The 20,235-nt window shown below is 38.3% G+C and overlaps 1 protein-coding gene across 4 annotated transcripts in view; it reads left to right on the top strand.

The window, feature by feature from the left end:
• The window catches only part of GPBP1 (GC-rich promoter binding protein 1), a 71,347-nt gene that overhangs the window by 39,257 nt on the left and 11,855 nt on the right, over positions 1–20,235 (top strand). For 2 of the 4 annotated variants that reach the window (XM_060142970.1, XM_060142971.1), the window contains 7 exons: positions 6,502–6,625; positions 6,762–6,985; positions 8,725–8,791; positions 9,860–9,919; positions 17,460–17,644; positions 18,262–18,402; positions 19,937–20,104. In XM_060142970.1, coding sequence (XP_059998953.1) covers positions 6,502–6,625; positions 6,762–6,985; positions 8,725–8,791; positions 9,860–9,919; positions 17,460–17,644; positions 18,262–18,402; positions 19,937–20,104 — 969 coding nt within the window. Of the gene's footprint in view, positions 1–6,501; positions 6,626–6,761; positions 6,986–8,724; positions 8,792–9,859; positions 9,920–10,484; positions 10,561–17,459; positions 17,645–18,261; positions 18,403–19,936; positions 20,105–20,235 lie in introns of those variants that run through there. The other 2 variants (XM_060142972.1, XM_060142973.1) reach the window with 2 other exon arrangements.

Consider the following 20,235-nt stretch of genomic DNA (forward strand, 5'->3'; position numbering starts at 1 on the left):
TTTTAAAAAGCTTTCATATTGTCTTTGTTGCAGATATATTGTCTCTTGTGTTAGTATTGTTTCTAGCAAACTTCAGTAGTTTTTACTCTAATGTCTTTTGGATTTTTTAATGTGGAAAAAGTTCATTCACAAATAATATCAGTTTTCTCTCTGCATTTTCAGTCCTCTTATTTGTGTTTCTTATTCATATTTTATTGTGCTGGCTATATGTCAGAGTCTGTGAAGGGTCTGAAATTTTATCCTACTTTCAAGGTAACTATAACAAGGTAGCCTGTTACTGTTTCATGGTTGCTGGCAAAAGACATGAGACTTCCGGGTCAGAGACAAAGAGCTTTATTTTTAATTTATTTATATTAATTTATTTATTTTTGGTTGCATTGGGTCTTCGTTGCCACGCTTGGGCTTTCTGTAGTTGTGGCGAGTGGGGCCTACTCTTCGTTGTGGTGTGCGGGCTTCTTGTTGCGGTGGCTTTTCTTGTTGCGGAGTATGGGCTCTAGGTGCGTATAGTGCCACAACTTCAGTAGTTGTGGCTCGTGGGCTCTAGAGTGCAGGCTCAGTAGTTATGGCTCGCAGACTCTAGAGTGCAGGCTCAGTAGTTGTGGCACACAGGCTTAGTTACTCTGTGGCATGTGGAGTCTTCCTGGACCAGGGCTCGAACCCACGTCCCCTGCATTGGTAGGCGTATTCTTTTTTTTTTTTTGGCGGTACGTGGGCCTCTCACTGTTGTGGCCTCTCCCGTTGCGGAGCACAGGCTCCGGACGCGCAGGCTCAGCAGCCATGGCTCACGGGCCCAGCCGCTCCGCGGCATGTGGGATCTTCCCGGACCGGGGCACGAACCCGCGTCCCCTGCATTGGCAGGCGGACTCTCAACCACTGCGCCACCAGGGAAGCTCAGTAGGCGTATTCTTAACCGCTGCGCTACCAGGGAAGTCCCAGAGAGCTTTATTACTCTTAGCACAACAAGCAGTACAGCATGATTGTGGCACTGGTTCTTCATGTCCCTTAAAAACTCTGGGAGTTGACATGGAGGGGGCCCAGGTGGATGTTGTTCTTGCACTGAGAGGGAAATCTACCGCATTTATAATAAGCCTGCTCTTTGTCTCAGAGTAGGACGTTACCTGTTCCTCAATGTTCTCTGAGAACATAACCCTGAGAAATGAGCCATACAAAGAGCTGTCAAGGCGTTGCATTCTTGGCATACAATAAGAACATGCAGGGATGCTCAGGGCCTATGATGGGTTGCCTGTCCCAATAGTCCACTCATCAGCCATACATGTTTTTGGCCAAACTTGAATTTTCACATGGTTGTACTCAATCAGCTACTCTGATTAATCTGACAAACAGAGGCTAGAACCAAATCCATTTAATTTGTTTTACACAGCATTTAATGAAGGCTACTACCAGTGTCCCAAACAGCACAGTGAGTGAGACCAGGATTTAGCCAATTGTGAATAACTTGGGGGGGGGGGACCAGTAAATGATTTATTTCAGCCAACCAGTATATGGTCTAAGACCACTCTGTTATATCCATTAAAATCCATTCAAGGGAGGGAGTCCAGTGGTTAAGGTAAGACTCCACGCTTCCACTGTGGGGGGTGCAGGTTCCATCCCCAGTCAGACTAAGATCCTGCATGCTGCGTAGCATGCGCCCCCCACCCCCCAAATCCACTCAAGGGAAACTGACCTTAGGTTTGGTGTTATTACCTACAGTTATAGGGGCAATAAGATGGGCCAAAAAGCAACACTTATCCTCAATAGAAGACATTCTGTGGCTTATCCTCCCCACCCCCCCTGCCCCTTTTACAAACATACCACCCAGAGGGACACAGATCATTCCATTTTGTCCAAAGGGACACAGATCATTCCAATTTGTTGTTAAACTTGATTTGGATTACTATTTCACTGGTTTGGTTAAGAAACATGGACAGTGTCATCATTAGTTGCAACCTCAGTTGCCATACATGACATAACCTAAGACCACTTAAGTGTTAAGAGAATCATATGAATTTTTATTAGTCAGAATGAAACAGGTTGTACAGGTAGGGAATATGGAATGTCCATTGAGTACTTTGAATATTTAGCCCATGGCAAGGTTATCTTTTTTTTTTTTTTTTTGCGGTACGCGGGCCTCTCACTGTTGTGACCTCTCCTGCTGCGGAGCACAGGCTCCGGACGCCCAGGCTCAGTGGCCATGGCTCACGGGCCCAGCCGCTCCACGGCATGTGGGATCTTCCCGGACCGGGGCACGAACCCGCGTCGCCTGCATCGGCAGGCGGACTCTCAACCACTGCGCCACCAGGAAAGCCTGCACCCAGATTTTTTTATCTAGAGGAACTGGACGTGACTGGGAGAGGGGCATTTTAAAATGATTTTCAGAGACCCATTATAAAGGTGTCTCGCCCTCACCTTGGTCTACATTGGACACTGTAGTGGGGACTTGGTGAGAAGTGTACACAAGCAAATGGTCATTGTATGTGTAGGACCATGCCAGTTCAACAAGAGAATCCAGGTGGCCGAACCAGATTGTTTGAATTCCTTTTTGGTTGGCCATCAGCCTGAGGGGTGGCCTGGCCTGCAGTTGTTCTTAGGGGAAAGAAAGAAACATCATGTCAAGATAATCCGGGCAGAATCTTGAATTTTTAATATAGGTCTGTATAATCTCATAACTCACCACTTATTTCATCCTGATTATTACCCAGGAAGTGGCTAAGAGGAGATGATCCTTTTTTGGCTATGCTGCATTCATTGACCAGACTGTCTTACTAAGATGTGAGAAGAGATGAGGGATGTGTTAAAATGCTTGTTAGTACTTGTGGCTAGGGAATATAGAATGTTCATTGAGTACTTTGAATATTGGCTCATTGCAGGGATGACCTTTTCGACAGAAGATGTACTGTTAGTGGACTGTTAGTGGTCTGGAATATGCCAAAAACATTACATGAATTAATTTCAAGAGCCACAGTAGTGTGACCAGAGTTAGCCCATCAGACTGCAGCAGTAACAGTGTAGCCTGAAAAAGTTTCAGTGGTAGTGAGACTCCATTGAGAGCTCCATGAAGTATTCAAAGGTTTGATGTAGTTCTCATGTGATACGGTCTTCTTCACAGTGAGACAAACGGACCAACTTTTGGCAGGAGTCACAAGTTGGCATGCAGTGGTGGCTTCTGCATCAGAAAGATAAAGTCCTTTATTTTGTAGCCAGTCTATGATAGTGGGTGTGTTTCATGTCTGATGTGATGATGGATCTAGGTGGTATGCCAAAGACTTGATCAGCATTGTAATTTCAGTCGTTCTCAGTGCCATTCACTCTCATCAGACAGCAAGCTTTACTGTATCAACATGAGTGACTCAGATTGCTTCAGCAACAGCTGCAATTTCCCACAGTGGGTGACCCCGAAGAGATGTTTTTAATCTGCTAGTCTGTAGTTTTTCAGGTGACAGACAAGATGACTAGGCCATTGGCAACAGACCAAGAGTTAGAAAAATATAAAATGTCTTGTCCTTAAGAATATTATCTAAGGCGAGGGTCGTAGCTTTTATTTTATTCTGTGTAGCTGATTAGCACTTAACCCATTTGGTTTTCCAGAGTTGTTGGGGCTGGATGGCTGCTGTGTGCACCATCATCTTTTAACTTGGTTGAAGCATCAGTGAGCCAGGCTCAGGCGTTTAAGGGAACTTTTCTGATTTGAGAGCCTTATTGAAATAGTGGCTTGTTACAGGTGACAGGCGGAGGAATAAAGTTTACTCCAAAGTGTAGTTGCCACTTCTAGGGCTAGGCCAGCTGTGCTGTTGAACTCACGATTTCCATTTTGTCAGGAGCCCTCTTGGGCTCTTTATTGGTGTACCACTTTATTGGTGAGTCTTTAGTTTGAGTTGTTTGCTTTCAATAAGAGCTCAGCATTCGGGCAAGAGCCACTTTTTCTTTTTTTTCTTTTGGCTGTGCAGCTTCTGGGATCTTAGTTCTCCGACCAGGGGTTGAACATTGAACCTGGGCCACAGGCAGTGAAAGCCTGGAATCCTAACCACTAGGCCACCAGGAAAGTCCCTGCATTCCATTTTAAAAAGGAGAGTACTTTGTGCGTGTGTCAGGCAGATGGCACTGTGGTACTGGGAAATAGCCTCTCTGAATACTCCAGAGCCGTCAGGTCTTCAGCCACATAATCTGATTTTCTTTTCTTTCCTTCTGGGAGCTGTGCTTTTTATTAGACCACTTGGAAGGGGATGGGAATCACCTGTCAACCTGCGACGTTTCCTGAATGGGAGAATCTTGAGCATTTTCAGTACAAGCATGTAACATTAGCACTAACTGTAAAACACAACAGTACATTGAGTTGGCCTAATAGCCCCACCTGCAAGATTGCCTTTTTTTTTTTTTTTCCCCGTACGCAGGCCTCTCACTGTTGCGGCCTCTCCCGTTGCAGAGCCCAGGCTCTGGACGCACAGGCTCAGCAACCATGGCTCACGGGCCCAGCCGCTCCGTGGCATGTGGGATCTTCCCGGACCAGGGCATGAACCCGTGTCCCCTGCATCGGCAGGTGGACCCTCAACAACTGCGCCACCAGGGAAGCCCTGCAAGATTGCTTTTAATTTTTCTCTCCTGCTGAGTTTTTTTCCAAACTATTGGCCACATTGGGGCACTGGGGTGCCTTTTCCCACTATGGGGACACAGACTAAGGAGTTTAGTACATGCATATCAGAGTTACAGTCTAAGCTTTCAGGAGATTACATGATTTCTTTAGCTTGGAATGTGGGAAAGTACAGGGTGGAGAGAAAGACTACCCCTTTGGGAATTGCATGGGTGGCTTGGAGGCTTTTGCTATTCTGGCTTCTGAAGCCAGGATTGGTGTTGCCTTCTCTCTTGTGTACCTCCTGGCCCCAGCAACACTCATGCTGGGACCTTTCATGCCCCCATGTGCCATACTGCCATGGCTTGCCCCATACTGAAAACTTTCAGCCACTCTTATGCTTAGTACTGTCTCCCCTCCATGGGTTAGGATGGTGTCTTGGGTACCTGTGTGCAACAGAACTAAAAGAGTTTGTCTCTTTCTTTCCTTAACTTCTTGCACAGTTGACTTTCTTGTTAAAGCAGCCGAGTTTGGTGTGGGGAAGGAAGGGATCAGGGAGTACGAAGAGCACAGAATACTTCCACTCTGCCTTTTCTTTGTTTCCAGTAGTAGCAGCAGTTCAGCCTTAAAAAACTTACTTCTAATGTTTTCAGTCTTGCCAAAACTCTCTATATTCATTGCTGTTCCGCTTTGGAGACCTCTTGATTTCGGCTGCCACAGCCATATTGCCTTTCAGGTGGGACTCCATCTCATGACAATACATCCCTTCCTTCTACTCAGAGGAGATTTGCAACAATCAGAGCACTGTACGGACACCTTGTTTCGGTCCTGCCCCTTGCCACTTGGTTGCTAAACAGTGAGGGACCCTTACTTCCACCCATCACTTGGGTGAGAGCAATTGCTGCCAGATCCTGGAGAGTCTTCTCCTATGCCCCAGTCTGGGCCAATAGACCATACCCTTGTTTTTCTTTTTCCAGAAGGTTTTAAGTCTGAGAGCGTGACATTCTCATCACCAAAACTGTTAGGGTCTGTGAAGGGCTTGGGTTTTTACCCTACTTAAAAGCTTAGCAAGCTAGCCTGTTACTGTTGTTTCATGGATGCTGGCAGAAGACAGATAATCAAAGGCTTTACCTTCCATGCACAGAAGCAGCATGAGGATGAAGCCAGGGGCAGTAGGGGAACTTGCACCACCAGTTAAGTCCCACAGCAGCCATGTTGGATGAAATGGGTATGTGCAGTGGGTTTGTATTGTAACTGAGGAACCCTACTCTTTGTTCTGGAGAGAATTGTAATATTAGTACAATCCAGAGGAATGGTCAGGGCATTAAAACAAAGTTCTGGAGTTCTGATTGTGATTTTATCAGATTAGTGGATTAATATTGGGGAAAAACAGCAACCTTTATGAATTGTTGTGAGTTTTTATACATTTCTAATTCTTTAAAATCATTTTTACGCATTCTTCCTTTGATAACTTTTTCTTAAAACATTTGCTATGGAGAAGAGGAGTTTGGAAATAAATCTACAGAACTTAAAATAGAACTAGCTTCATTTGCCATAATTTTCTGATGTTGAAGAAAACCTTGAGCTATTTAAATCAAATAGTGTGTGATACACAATATTACATTTTGTTACAAAAGAAGGGTACTTTATTTGCTTTGATTTCCTTACAGTGGTCTTTTACCTTTAAAGTTTTTGGATAAATATAGTTGTTGAGCTCAGAATGGTGCTCTTGTTTCTGTTAGGTAGAAAAAAATAGATCAACAATGGAACTCATCTTATAAGTTACCAGTTACCAAACACATTGAAAATAACTATAAAATGTTCTTCTTAACCATTTAAAATTCTTGGAAATAAATTAAACCAGAGTATTACTAGTTTTTCAAGTTATAGTTAAGTTGTATATGTATGTTTACCTGTATGCTTATAATCTGTTTCAGTCGTCACTGAATTTTGAAAAGCATTCTGAAAACTTTTCATGGACAGAAAATCGTTATGATGTGAATCGTCGACGACACAACTCTTCAGATGGCTTTGATTCTGGAATTGGACGTCCTAATGGAGGTAAAATTTGCTAAGGAACAGTAGACTTTAAGAATAATTTTCTTCACATTCTTATAAGAATGTTTTGATTGTGATTAAATCTTTAAGCATAACCATCTTCTTTGAATTTATAATACTTTACCATTATTAAATAAAGGTAACTTTGGAAGGAAAGAAAAAAATGGATGGCGTACACATGGAAGAAATGGTACTGAAAACATAAATCATCGAGGGGGATACCATGGTGGAAGTTCCCGTTCTCGTAGCAGTATTTTTCATTCTGGAAAAAGCCAGGGCCTACATGAAAACAGCATACCTGACGGTGAAACGGGGAGGAAAGAAGACAAGAGAGAACGCAAACAGTTTGAGGCTGAGGATTTTGTAAGTTTCTTATAATTTTAATACAAATGAGGTTTCTGTAAGTGCTATGTAAGCATCAAGTCTCTCTCAGATTTTATCAGCACAGCTCATTTTCTAAGGAGATCACACTTGACAGGTTCAATTATTTACTTATTTATTTATAAAATATTTATTTATTTATTTGGCTGCACCGGGTCTAAGTTGCAGCACGTGAGATCTTTAGTTGCGGCATGCAGGCTCTAGTTCCCTGACCAGGGATCAAACCCAGGCCCCCTGCATTGGGAGCTCGGAGTCCTAATCACTGGACTGCTAGGGAAGTCCCTCAATTATTTTTAATCCTTACATTTTGTGAGGCTTTTTGTACATAACTCTCCCCTTCCCCAGTCTTCTTCCTTCTTCCCTCCTACTTATATTCCTGTGTCTCACCGTGTGGTTTTTTAAAACTTTGGATAAATTTATGTCATTTTATTCTTCATAGCAGTTTAAACAATTTCCCTTTTCTAGAGAGTAAACATCTAATAAGATTAGCTTTAGAGTACACATTCAGTGCTCACCTCAGTTTTCTTTTTTTTTTTTTAACATCTTTATTGGGGTATAATTGCTTTACAATGGTGTGTTAATTTCTGCTTTATAACAAAGTGAATCAGTTATACATATGTTCCCATATCTCTTCCCTCTTGCGTCTCCCTCCCTCCCTCCCACCCTCCCTATCCCACCCCTCTAGGCGGTCACAAAGCACCCAGCTGATCTCCCTGTGCTATGCGGCTGCTTCCCACTAGCTATCTACCTTACGTTTGGTAGTGTATATATGTCCATGCCTCTCTCTCGCTTTGTCACAGCTTACCCTTCCCACTCCCCATATCCTCAAGTCCGTTCTCCAGTAGCTCTGTGTCTTTATTCCTGTCTTACCCCTAGGTTCTTCATGACATTTTTTTTCTCTTAAATTCCATATATATGGTTAGCGTATGGTATTTGTCCTTCTCTTTCTGACTTAATTTCACTCTGTATGACAGACTCTAGGTCTATCCACCACATTACAAATAGCTCAATTGTGTTTCACCTCAGTTTTCTTTTTAATACCCTGAGCATCACTTTTTGAAATATAAATTTGTACTTTGCTTTGAAAATTGCATGTTTAACTAAACATTCAGTGATGCAAACCTAACAGAAGAGTTGAGGAATTAATTGTCTGATTTTCCTCTTCCCTGCTCTTGACCTTATGCTAAGAAAGGATGATTTCTCATATTGATGCAAAGACTACATTGTCTTAGCATTTGCTTTTTTTAAAAAAAAATCATACTTTTTCTTCACGTAGTTGAGGATGAGGAGAATATTTAAAGACCCTTCCTTTGTTTTCTTCGACTTGGAGTGAGTGTAGATAGTAACCATTTTAATTGTTAGCAGAATAAGCAGAAAGTAAGATTTATGAATAATTAGTGTTTAGTAGTTAAGAGTTCATTATATTATGTCAGATTTTTCTGTATAGTTTTGAGATTACTTTTATTTATTTTTTTAGTTTGAAACTCCTTATTTATTTCTCTGCGCCGTGTCTTAGTGGCGGCACACGGGATCTTTAGTTGCAGCATGTGGGATCTAGTTCCCTGACCAGGGATCGAACCCTGGGCCCCTGCATTGGGAGCATGGAGTCTTAGCCACTGGACTACCAGGGAAGTCCCTGAGATTACTTTTAAAAGGATTTTTTTCTTATACGTGAGCGTTTAAACATTTATTGTATTCTTTTTATTCCAACTTTTTTTCAGCCATCTTTAAATCCTGAGTATGAGAGAGAACCAAATCAGAATAAATCTTTAGCTGCAGGTGTATGGGGTAAGTAATTCTTGATATATCTTTGAGGGATATAAAATGTTATTTTTAGGTTTCACTTTTGTGTTGTTTAAAATAAATAGGCTAGAATTAAACTTTCTCTTTTAAATACCTGTTTTTGATGTGCTAAGCTACAAAAAAGGTAGCACTTACCTTTTAAAAACCAAGATATTGCAGATAGGAGAAGATCTTGATTTGGATAGTTGATTTACACGTTAGTACCATTAAGTACACTCAAATATGCATTTTGAAAAAAATGGTCGTAAGTTAATGTAATGAATTAAAGTCATTTTGAGAGCAGCCTGATAATCTAACGAAACAAAAAAATTTAGTTTAACTTAATTTGTAGTTTTTCAAAGTTGAAAACTTAACTGGAAAGATAAGTACTTTTAATCAATCATAGTATGATATAAAAAATTAATTTTTTTACTTATGAAAATGGTTATACATAGACAGTATTAAAAAATAATTGTATAAATTTTGCCTACCGAACTAGTCTGTTTGAAATTATTTGCCTTTTTGATTGTCAGATCTTAATGAGTTTTTCTGGTAATAACTCCCTTTTCTTTAAAACTGCTGAGAGTTTAATTTGATAGCATCTTACAGAAGATTAAACTGCACATATAGTACAACTTAGTTAGTTTTTAGAGATTCAAGTGAAGTTTAAAATAATGGAAAAAACTTAAAATATGAAGATTTGATATCTGAAAAATAAATTTAATTATTTGATACCAAATTCAGAGGTGATGTGTCCACTTTGGAACTTGTACACATGTTCATTTGTGTTTTCTATTGAAAATCAACAACTTAACAAAACAAAAGGATTGTGGCTTATGACAGCATACTAGTCCTAACAGTAAAGGCATTATTTTAAACTTTGCCACTTCCTGTGCTGTTCTTTATTGTATTTATGGGGTGATACGCTGGGGGAATTATTTTGTTTCTTTTGATCTCCCAATTTAAGGGCTTCTTGCGGGTGGGGGTGGGGGTGGTCAGACACTTTTGTTAGAACCATGTGAATGGCATTGTTTTTTCTGTATTGCAAATTAGTATTTCTGCCACTCTCCCCAGGCCTACACGCCCAGACACACACATACCCAACCAAAAAAATCTCCCAAGCTCCTCTCTTAGGTATGTTTCCTTATTATTCAGTTTTTCTGGGAACAGCTGATTGCATAAGAATATAGAACCACCTGGAAGGTGTTAAATAAAATCTCTAAGAAATTAGGAATAATTTGGATTTGATTAAAATGAAAGTAAATAAAAAATCAAGAATGTTAGTGAGCATTTGTCATATAAAACTACCTATCGATACTATTGGTACTGATCCTTGGTTAATATAATAATTTTAGAAATGATTTAAAGGCAAGTACATCTTTGAAAATATTGAGAATAAAATGTATTAATATAAAGATTTTGGTTCTCCTGTTTCAGGGTTGGTCAAAGGATTTTGGGCACTAGTTGAAAAGATGTTTAAAAGGAGGATGTACTCTTTACTGTGTCTTAGGTAAACTAAAAAGTGTGTCTGCATTAGAAAAAAGAAAATGGTTAATTGTGGCTTGATTAATTGTTAAATTCCCAGTACTTCCCATAGGAATACAATGAAACTTTCATTGTATCACACTTCACTATTCCTTTCTTACTTTACCCCCTGGGTTCCCAAATATTGTTTTCCCCATTGCAACATTTAAAATAGCTATGTTCCTGAGGAAGACATGAGAGAATTTTAGGAAGGACTTCAGTAGAACTTTTCTAGTGCTACTTCCTTCCAGGTAAGTCAAAATTTAATAACGGAAATGTAATATGTATTAAAAAGCAACCACCACCAGTTTGTCCCTGAAACTGTCCTTTTGTAGATCAAAAATTGCAAGAGTCTAAACATAATATCCCAAATAAAAAATACTTTGAGTGAAAGTAGTCAGGCTATTTAAACTATAGTTAAATATAAGTTTAATTCTATTTAGATCTTAATTAGCTTTATTGGAAACACCCTACAGTTTATATCTGTAACTTCTGTAGTGTTTTGATCTTAACCAGGATCACTATTGCTTGATGCGTAAGATTAATATTTACTAATTAATTTATCTCATATACCTAATAATTTAAAACTAAACAAAAATTTAAGGCACTTCAGTGTGCCTGTGAGAATTTTAAAATAATTTACCTGGGTGACTGATTTGGGTAGTGAGAAAGAGAGAGAGAAAATGATGTGTTTGTGTGTCTGTATGCAATTTGAGACATTAGTGACTATCAAATTGATTTGTGTGTTTTTAGAAGTCCTGCTGGCTATTTGTGTTGGTGTAATATGTCAGGAACATATCACTAGCAGAGCCTAGCATTTTGTGCTTAAGATACTAAATAATGAAAAACTTCAGTCACTAGTAATTAACTTAAGCATAGTCTTGTTTCAGCTCAGCGTATATATTTGTGTTTATTCCTTGAGAATTTGATGAATTTATTCCTGAGTTTTTCTCATATTTGATACAGTACTTAAGAGCATCAAGGCTCATCTTTAAGAACTGTATTCATTTTTTTAGCCTTCTAAATCAAAGTTCTAAATCAAAGCAAATTAGTGACCAGCTCTTTTTTTTTGGGGGCTGTGTTGGGTCTTTGTTGCTGCATACTAGTTTTCTCTAGTTGCGTCAAGCGGGAGCTATTCTTCGTTGTGGTGAGCGGGCTTCTCATTGCGGTGGCTTCTCTTGTACGGGCTCTAGGCGCACTGGCTCCAGTAGTTGTGGTGCACAGGCTCAGTAGTTGTGGCTCGTGGGGTCTAAAGCGCAGGCTCAGTAGTTGTGGTGCACGGGCTTAGTTGCTCCGTGGCATGTGGGATCTTCCCTGACCAGGGATCGAACTCGTGTCCCCTGCATTGGCAGGCGGATTCTTAACCACTGTGCTACCAGGGAAGTCCCTGGTGACCAGTTCTTAAAGGTGGGCTGTTTTTTAGAGAATTCTAATGGTATTAACCACTAGCATACAGGTTGAGAGTGACATGATTGCACTAAATGCGTTTAGGTCATGAAAACAAGTGACGTTTTTAAAGTGACCTTGTAAAAGGATTAAGAGAAGGGAGTAATCTTTATCAAATTTCTTTGTATGAAAGCATTCTGTTGGTAGATTGTTTATATATTGATATGACTACACTTTCCTTCAGTGTCTTATATGAAAACAATTGTTAACATTATAACAAGAAGAAAAAGGTAATGCAACACATGTTCAAGGTTGAGAAGGAAAAATTAATAGTTTGATTAGACAACTTGACACAAGTAAATTTTATTTGGTCAGAGTTACACATAGCGTTCATCATTTAAGTTTTTGTTTTAGAAATATATTTACTTAAGCCCACTCTTTTTTCATACGAGTAACATGGGGACCTTGTTAAAGGAAAGAATAGCATACTCCTGCTTTGACATAAATTATGTTAGTGAAACTCACTTGATTAAAACTCTCATATTACTATAAAACAAAAGATTTGTACATTAAATTAAAAATTCAAAACCAGCAAAATTCAAACAACATCAATCTGTATAAAAATCTTAAAATATTTTTGTTTTAAAATTAGTGTTCAACTGGATTTAATTGCTGTGGTACTGATTGTTTGCTTTTGATATTTGTATGTTATTGTATCTTCTGTGGTTAAGTGTCTTCTTCAAATTAGTGTGAAAACTTAATTAAAATACTGTTTATCCTTCCCTTGGCTGTATGCTTTTATTCACACATTAAAGTTGCCTCTTATGTCAAGATGAGCAAATTAAATTATTAACTGGCATCACTGTGATGGTGAGGGAAAGGGCGGACCCCTGACTTAGTAGTGAACACTTACAAGCCTCTTAATTTTGACCATTCAGTACAGACTTGTTATTAGTGTTTTAGTTGGAGATAGTATACATTTTGAAGTATCTGACCTAGCAATACTTTAATTTCCATTTTCTCCAGTAGTATAATATAGTGGTTAAGTGCATTGGTTTTGGCATCAGATAGGTCTGGACCCTAATGTTAGGTCTTTTACTTATTAGTTATTTAGACTTTGGGAAGACTACTTAATCTCTGAGTGATTTTCTTGTCTGTGAAATGAGAAGGATCACTGAACTGACACTAATGGAAAAAGCACTGTTAATATTAAATTGTCTACTGTGTCATATCCTTGGTCATGTCACAGGTGTTTAATACATGCTAGTTAATTATGTTGAAATCCAGTAAGTGAGGGAGATTCTGGTACATTTAATAAAAGGCAAAAAGTGTCCTAAGTGATAGATTGAAAAATAAAAGTAAGAACTGATTGAATCAGAATGTATATATGTATGTATAAGGCAACTATATGGAGAGTATAGTTAAAGACAGAAAAGAAGATGAGGAATTGAGATGTCAGCTCTGACTTATGTCTGCCCAGCTTACTTTGTATCAATATTATACATGGCAGTATTTTAATTCTAATCTTTCTTCAAAGGCTTGAGCCTTTCCCCTCCACCATTGGCTTTGGATTTAAGGGAACAAAACTAATTATAACATTCAAAGATACTGGGAGAGCATGAAATAACAAGATAATAAAAGGATATTTAAAGTCAGTTATTATCAGATCACAGTTGTCTGTGAGGATAGAGGGAAATAATGATATGAAAATCCAAAACATTTGCCTTTAGATATTTTGAAGGCAATTTGAATAAGAGTAACTGTTTATATGAGCTTGATAATAAGCACATATGACTTATAGAAGGAAGTCACCAAAGTCACTTACTTTCTAATTCTTGTTTATAAGTGTTAAAGTCTTTCATCAATACATAAATTTTCTCTTTAAAAAAATGAACAATTTGGGTCTTTTTCATGTAGTTTACCAGTTGATAAAGTAAATGGAGAAAGTGTAGGAGTCGTCGTTGGATACTGTTTGAATCCAACAGATTCAACACTTTAACTCAGAAGGTTTATGTGAGGAGAATTTGTAGAGATAATCTATGAATAGATGAGCCAGTTTATAAGTAATATAAATGAGGCAAATTTAAGTTACTAGTGCTGCCATCACCTTTTCCATTACTTATATGTGATAATTACTATCAAGAACTAGCTTTCCCTCCCTCCCCTCCTTCCTCCCCTCCTCCCTCTGCCCCCATTCATTCTTCTTGGCTTGTTTGTTCTTGTATTGATATTTAACACATTCTTATTAATTCAGGCTCTCAGGGTGTCTCCCGATCAAAAGCAGGGTCTCAGGAGTCCAAGTCCTCGATTTTGGTCAGTCAGTCTCATGATACCAGCACTTCAATAACCAGCAGCTGCTGGTCTTGGAGAGTCTCTCTGGAGAGGCTGCAGCTTACCCTGGGGACATAGACACACTGGTGGCACACACACTTGGGAACACTCTACGGCGTGAACACCACTGCTGGTGGCCGCCATCTGGCCCATTAGACTAAGAACACTTTGCTTGTTCTTAAACATGCAGGTTTATGTAGTATGTTCAGCATAGTTATATAGGATATAGGTTAGTCTTTATTAAAGGTGTTTATTTCTTTTATAATTTTTCTCATCTTCCATACTCTCGTGGATTTTAGGTTTCAATTTTAGGTTTAAAATTCTTGAAAAAGGACACCTTTAATTTGAAATACAATTGGAAACCTATTACAGTAGAGATTGTATATGACTTCTGGACATTTTTTCTAGTATTTGGTTTAAAGAAAACATTTTACTGCAACTCTGAGACAGGAACTCTTTTTCATTTTACAGATGAGAGATTAACTAGTGAGGTTAGAGCAAGTATTAAAATTCTGTAAATCTGGCACAAAAACACATGGTCTTAACCTCTGTACTATTTGACTGTGAATACTTTGTAAGTACATCAGCACTATGTCTGCTTCTCTTTCCTCCCAATCCCTATCATCATCTTTCAGGTACATTTATCATCTTTTACTTTACTACCTCTCTTCTATGACTGATTTCTTCAGCTTCACCCTTCTTCTTTATAGGATTTTCTCTCATTCTTTGCCCTGAAGACCTCTTTGAGGAAACTGTAAGAATATTTCTTGCTCTTAGGTGTCTAGAAAACCTGTTTTAGGAAAGGTGAACTTTGTAGTCAGGAATTATATTGAGGCTTAAACAATGCCTGCTTGCTTATCTGTTCTCCTCTTCTGGTTTTGATCAATGATGATTTACATATAAAAATATTTTTTTTCTTCTTGTACCTTCTGCCTTCAGTGTGGGATCATTTTACTTCTGCCTAAAGTATCAATACGTTGTTTAGGATTTACTTTAGTAAAGATCTTTTCTTGGTGATTGAGATTGATTTTTGTCTGAAAAGATTTCATTTCTGTCTTCTGCCTTATATGGCACTTCCAAGTCCCAGTTCTACAATCTAGGATTCTACAGGGCAGATTAGTCCCCTCCTCAGCTGTTGGGTTCCTTTGTGCACACACTCTAAGCTGAAGTTTTTTCCTTTACTTCACTCTCTGGAAATATGTGTTGAGGTCATCCATTGCTGATGAACCTTCTCCTGTTCTTTCTTCTTTTTTAAATAAGTTTATTTATTTATTTTTGGTTGCGTTGGGTCTTCGTTGCTGTGCATGGGCTTTCTCTAGTTGCGGCGAGCGGGGGCTACTCTTCGTTGCGGTGCACGGGCTTCTCATTGTGGTGGCTTCTCTTGTTGCAGAGCATGGGCTCTAGGCGTGTGGGCTTCAGTAGTTGCAGCACATGGGCTTAGTTGCTCCGAGGCATGTGGGATCTTCCCGGAACAGGGATCGAACCTGTGTCCCCTGCATTGGCAGGTGGCTTCTTAACCACTGCGCCACCAGGGAAGTCCCCTTCTCCTCTTCTTTACTGTTGTATTTGTTTTCCTCCCTTATAGTAATTCTAACATAAGGATCTAGAAGAGAAAGAAGATAAACTTGTGTGCTTAGTTTGTAATACTGGAATAGAAGTCTTCATCAGTCATGTTTGAACTTACTTAATTGTGCTGTACTGAAAGAAACATCCCCTGCTTTAATACTTGAATTCCTCTGAGATCAGACCTTGCAGGCTCTTACTACCTTTTGCATTTCCCAGCATCAGTCAGTCATTCTTCAGATTCCTGAGCTTCATTTAATTTAGATTTTGAGTACCAGACTGTTAAGATTTTATCTTATATTTTAATTTAAATAATTGCTAATTTCAAGAATTTTAGTTATGCTGTAACCATCTGTTTACCAGAAGTAACTGTAACTTAAACTGTTTAGCACTATTTCTAGCGTTCTTCATTGGCCTCTGTTTGAGATCATTATTCTTCATTTTCATTTTGACTTCATTTTGTTTTTCAGAAAAACTATATATTGGTGATGTAATTTGTGTCCTTATGTGCCTGAAAATATCTTTCTTAGCCTTAATATCTTGGGCCTTTGTAGGCAGCTGAGCAGTTGGAATGTTTGCCCTAGTAGATGAACATTCAGTGTTTAACTTTCAGAAAGATGAATCTTTTCTCACTTTGCTTTAGGTTCTTGTTGTGTTGGTTTGTTTGGTTTTTTTGGCCGTACCACACGGCTTGCGGTATCTTAGTTCCCTAACCAGGGATTGAACTTGGGCCCTGGCAGTGAAAGCGCTGAGTCCTAACCACTGGACGGCCAAGGAATTGCCAGGTCCTTGTTCTTTAATCCTTTAGCATTACAGTAAATGACATACCATATAAGGTCGATAGTTTGAAGAGTTCGAAGTTCCAGATGGACTTCGAGAGTCCCTCCATGTCCCTAGGAGTCCTTGTTTAGTTTAGTTTTTGAGATAATGCAGTAGGAAGTTTGGTTTGTTTGACACAGGGCATCATCATATATATCTGTGCTACTCACCATCTCACAGAGTCGTATCTTAAGCTAATTTTAATTTAGTTTTTCTGCGATTTCTTTCTTTAATTCTTTTCTTCTAAACTCTCCAACTGTGAAACTGATGCTTTCAGAGTTTTTCTAAGGGAAGAAAGACATAGGTCTCTGCCATAATTGTGAATATGCTCACTGTAACATCTGTTTGATTACACATTGACTGATTAAACTCTAGGAGTAATTTTTCATATTTTAGCAACTGTGGGTGTACTGAGAAAAGCTTTCAGTTAGCAAATATTATTTCTAGTACTATCTTCAGAAGCCAGGACTGAGTTGGATCCCCTGTGACTTACACATTGCCTTCTGTGTAGTTTGGATGGCCAGTAAATATTTGAATGAATTGGTATTATGAAAACAATTCCCCTTTTCATTAGTCATAACTTAAGTAGGAATTTAGAAATAGAGGGACTGTAGTTTCTTTCTAATTAGTAATAACTTCATGAGTGAGATAAAAAGAATGAAGGAATTAGGAAAATTCTCTTTTCAAAATGGAGAAGAGGAAAATATATTTTATATTTCAAGTCTTAAGAGCCATTAGGATGAAATTTGTAATTTAAAAAAAATAATGAAAAGTATGCTAGAATGTAGTTAATTTTGGCTGGGTCATAGTTACCCATTCTAGGAAACTAGCTGAATTCATCTTTGTTACTTGACATTGCTCAATTCTTGCTATGATTTGTTTGATTGTTTTAGCTTTATTTCTCAAGCAGGAATATAGTTCATAATTATTTGTCAGGAAGCAGCTGTAACTTTTAAATATAATCAAGTTTGGAATATACGATTCTTTTGGTAGTTTAATTTTATGCTAAAATTTAAACTGTGTAACTATTGCTCGTGCTTTATTTATGCAGAATATCCCCCGAATCCTAAATCTAGAACTCAAAGGATGCTGGTCATTAAGAAAGGTAATACAAAAGACTTACAGCTATCTGGATTCCCAGTAGTAGGAAATCTTCAGTCACAGCCAGTTAAGAATGGGACTGGTACAAGTGTTTATAAAGGCTTAGTCCCTAAACCTGCTGCTCCACCTACAAAAGTAAGTTCTAAGTTGTTAAACGTGCAAGTTTTAAGTTGATTATCAATTGAATTACTTTGACAAAAAAAATTTCACGTTGAAGTGGGGGGGTATTGGTGGGCTGCTGATTTCTAAGTGGAAAGCGTCGTTGGCCCACTGTGTGTCATTGATTTTAATTGTCTTGTAAGTGGCTTGTGTGTTTGTCCATGTATGTTTTATTATTTTAGTAGTCAGTAGTAAATGAAATCTATAAATACTTGTTTTGCAAGATGTATCTGTGATATATTTACTTAATAATAATGTATAAAATGCTCTGTCCTTCGTGTTCAGTTTTAGGTTTTTTGAAACCAAGAAAACTCACTTGTGTTTTCTTGGTATTAGGCAAAAGAAACCTAACTTAAGGTTTATAAAACTTTGAAAAAACAGCAATGTAGTTAGATGTTTTATCTGAATACCAGGTTTTGATTTTATTTGTAAAAAAAGATGGAAGAGAACCATGTAGAAATGATTAAGGTATAATACAAAAATAATTGTTTTTATGAGCCACATTTAGTCATCTTTATGTGTTCAGTTTGTTTTCTCTCTCTTCTATATACTCTGTTTTAGATACACATTAACGTTTGTGTGTTTTTCTTTAGCCTACACAGTGGAAAAGCCAAACTAAAGAAAATAAAGTTGGGACTTCTTTCCCTCATGAGTCTACATATGGTGTTGGAAACTTTAATACTTTTAAATCAACTGCCAAGAATTTTAGTCCATCAACAACTTCAGTGAAAGAGGTATGGCATTTAAAATTACTCCTGAGTCGGGCTTCCCGGGTGGCGCAGTGGTTGAGAGTCCACCTGCCGATGCAGGGGACACGGGTTCGTGCCCCGGTCCGGGAAGATCCCACATGCTGCGGAGCGCCTGGGCCCGTGAGCCATGGCCGCTGGGCCTGCGCATCCAGAGCCTGTGCTCCGCAACGGGAGAGGCCACAACAGTGAGAGGCCCGAGTACCGCAAAAAAAAAAAAAAAAAAATTACTCCCGAGGAGCGAAATGTGTCTTAATCATGGTAATTTAATTAACAGTGAACAAAAGGCATAGATGCATTAAATGAATGCATTAAAATGAGATATTTTAGTTCTTTCAGAAAACTTGATTCAGATACTTCCCTCCGTTTGCTAACTTTTTTTGCAGTTTAAGTAGGGATAATTTTTAAAATTTCTAACAAAATTTCCAAATGTCCTAAAATGTAGAGAAAATCATACAGTGAAACACCCATATACTTATCAACCAGAAAGAGTAATTTTTAAGAGAAGAATTATGAAAACGGGTATTTTGATTTTTGACACAGAGTTATGCTATGCTGTCTGATTGAACCTTGACTAAAAATAAGGATTTTTATTATATAATCTTCTTTTGGGGATGATGGATACTAAGAGAGGGCAGAGAGGAGGAAGAAGAGGGAAAGGTGCATATTATTATTTTACTGACCTTGAAGTAGCTTACGTGTTTCTTTCTCATTTGGCCAGCTTTCTGAAACTTCTAGATCAGGGACTTCCCTGCCCAGTTCAGGGTCAAAAGACACTTGTGACTGTATTGTTATAACTGAGATTGGTCTGGGTACTATAGTGGAACATTATAACCCCTCATATACTAGTTCTCAATCATAGAATTTTAGAACTCTGATGGAAGGACAAGCATTCTCAGCTGGTCGGTTGTGGCTTAAATTCTGTAGACGTTATTGCCAACAGTTAAGCATTTTGGTTTATTCCCATGGCTTAAAATACCTGTGACACAGAATTCTAACATTCTCTTTTCTTTTGTACTCCACTGTCAAAATGGACTCCAGTACATGTTCTGTTACTGTCCCCTCCTGCTCTTCCACAAAAGTTTTCCCTCGTAAAACACTATCTGATAAACTCAATGTGTACCTGTGTGTAAAGAATTATAATACGTATGGGAAGCTGTTACGAACCTTAGAACCTTAGAACTCTGTGGAACACAATTTTAAAAACTGCTTTTTTTTTTGAATTATAGAAATGTTTAAGCAGTTTCAGGATTCATTTTATAAAATAGTATTTAAAGTCCTAATTTAGAATCATAGTTCTTGGTATTATCAGACCTTAATTGTTTTGTAAAATTTTTATGTTTACTCATTTAGTAGGATAGATAAAAATGGCAGTCATAGTGGAAAACAGAGTTTAAAATAGAATTTAAAATCAATTTTGTATTGGGAAGAAGGTGAAATAGAAAGTTATGGTAGTTGTAAACTTTATATTGATATTAGTTCTCTGTCTACATTTATCAACATTTTTGATTTTTTTTCTTAGTGTAATCGCTCAAATTCCTCTTCACCTGTTGACAAACTTAATCAGCAGCCTCGTCTAACCAAACTGACACGTATGCGCACTGATAAGAAGAGTGAATTTTTGAAAGCATTGAAAAGGGACAGAGTAGAAGAGGAACATGAAGATGAAAGCCATGCGGGCTCAGAAAAGGTAATTGAACTTGCAGTGTAATTCTTGGTTTGACATTAGCATGTCATTGGAATAGGTGGGCCAATATTATTTATTTAGGACCTTTGAATATTTTCATATTTCTGAAAGCAAGGCTAGCTAGCTATTTGCAT

The sequence above is a fragment of the Lagenorhynchus albirostris genome, chromosome 3 (assembly GCF_949774975.1).
Source record: "Lagenorhynchus albirostris chromosome 3, mLagAlb1.1, whole genome shotgun sequence".
Lineage (NCBI taxonomy): Eukaryota > Metazoa > Chordata > Mammalia > Artiodactyla > Delphinidae > Lagenorhynchus > Lagenorhynchus albirostris.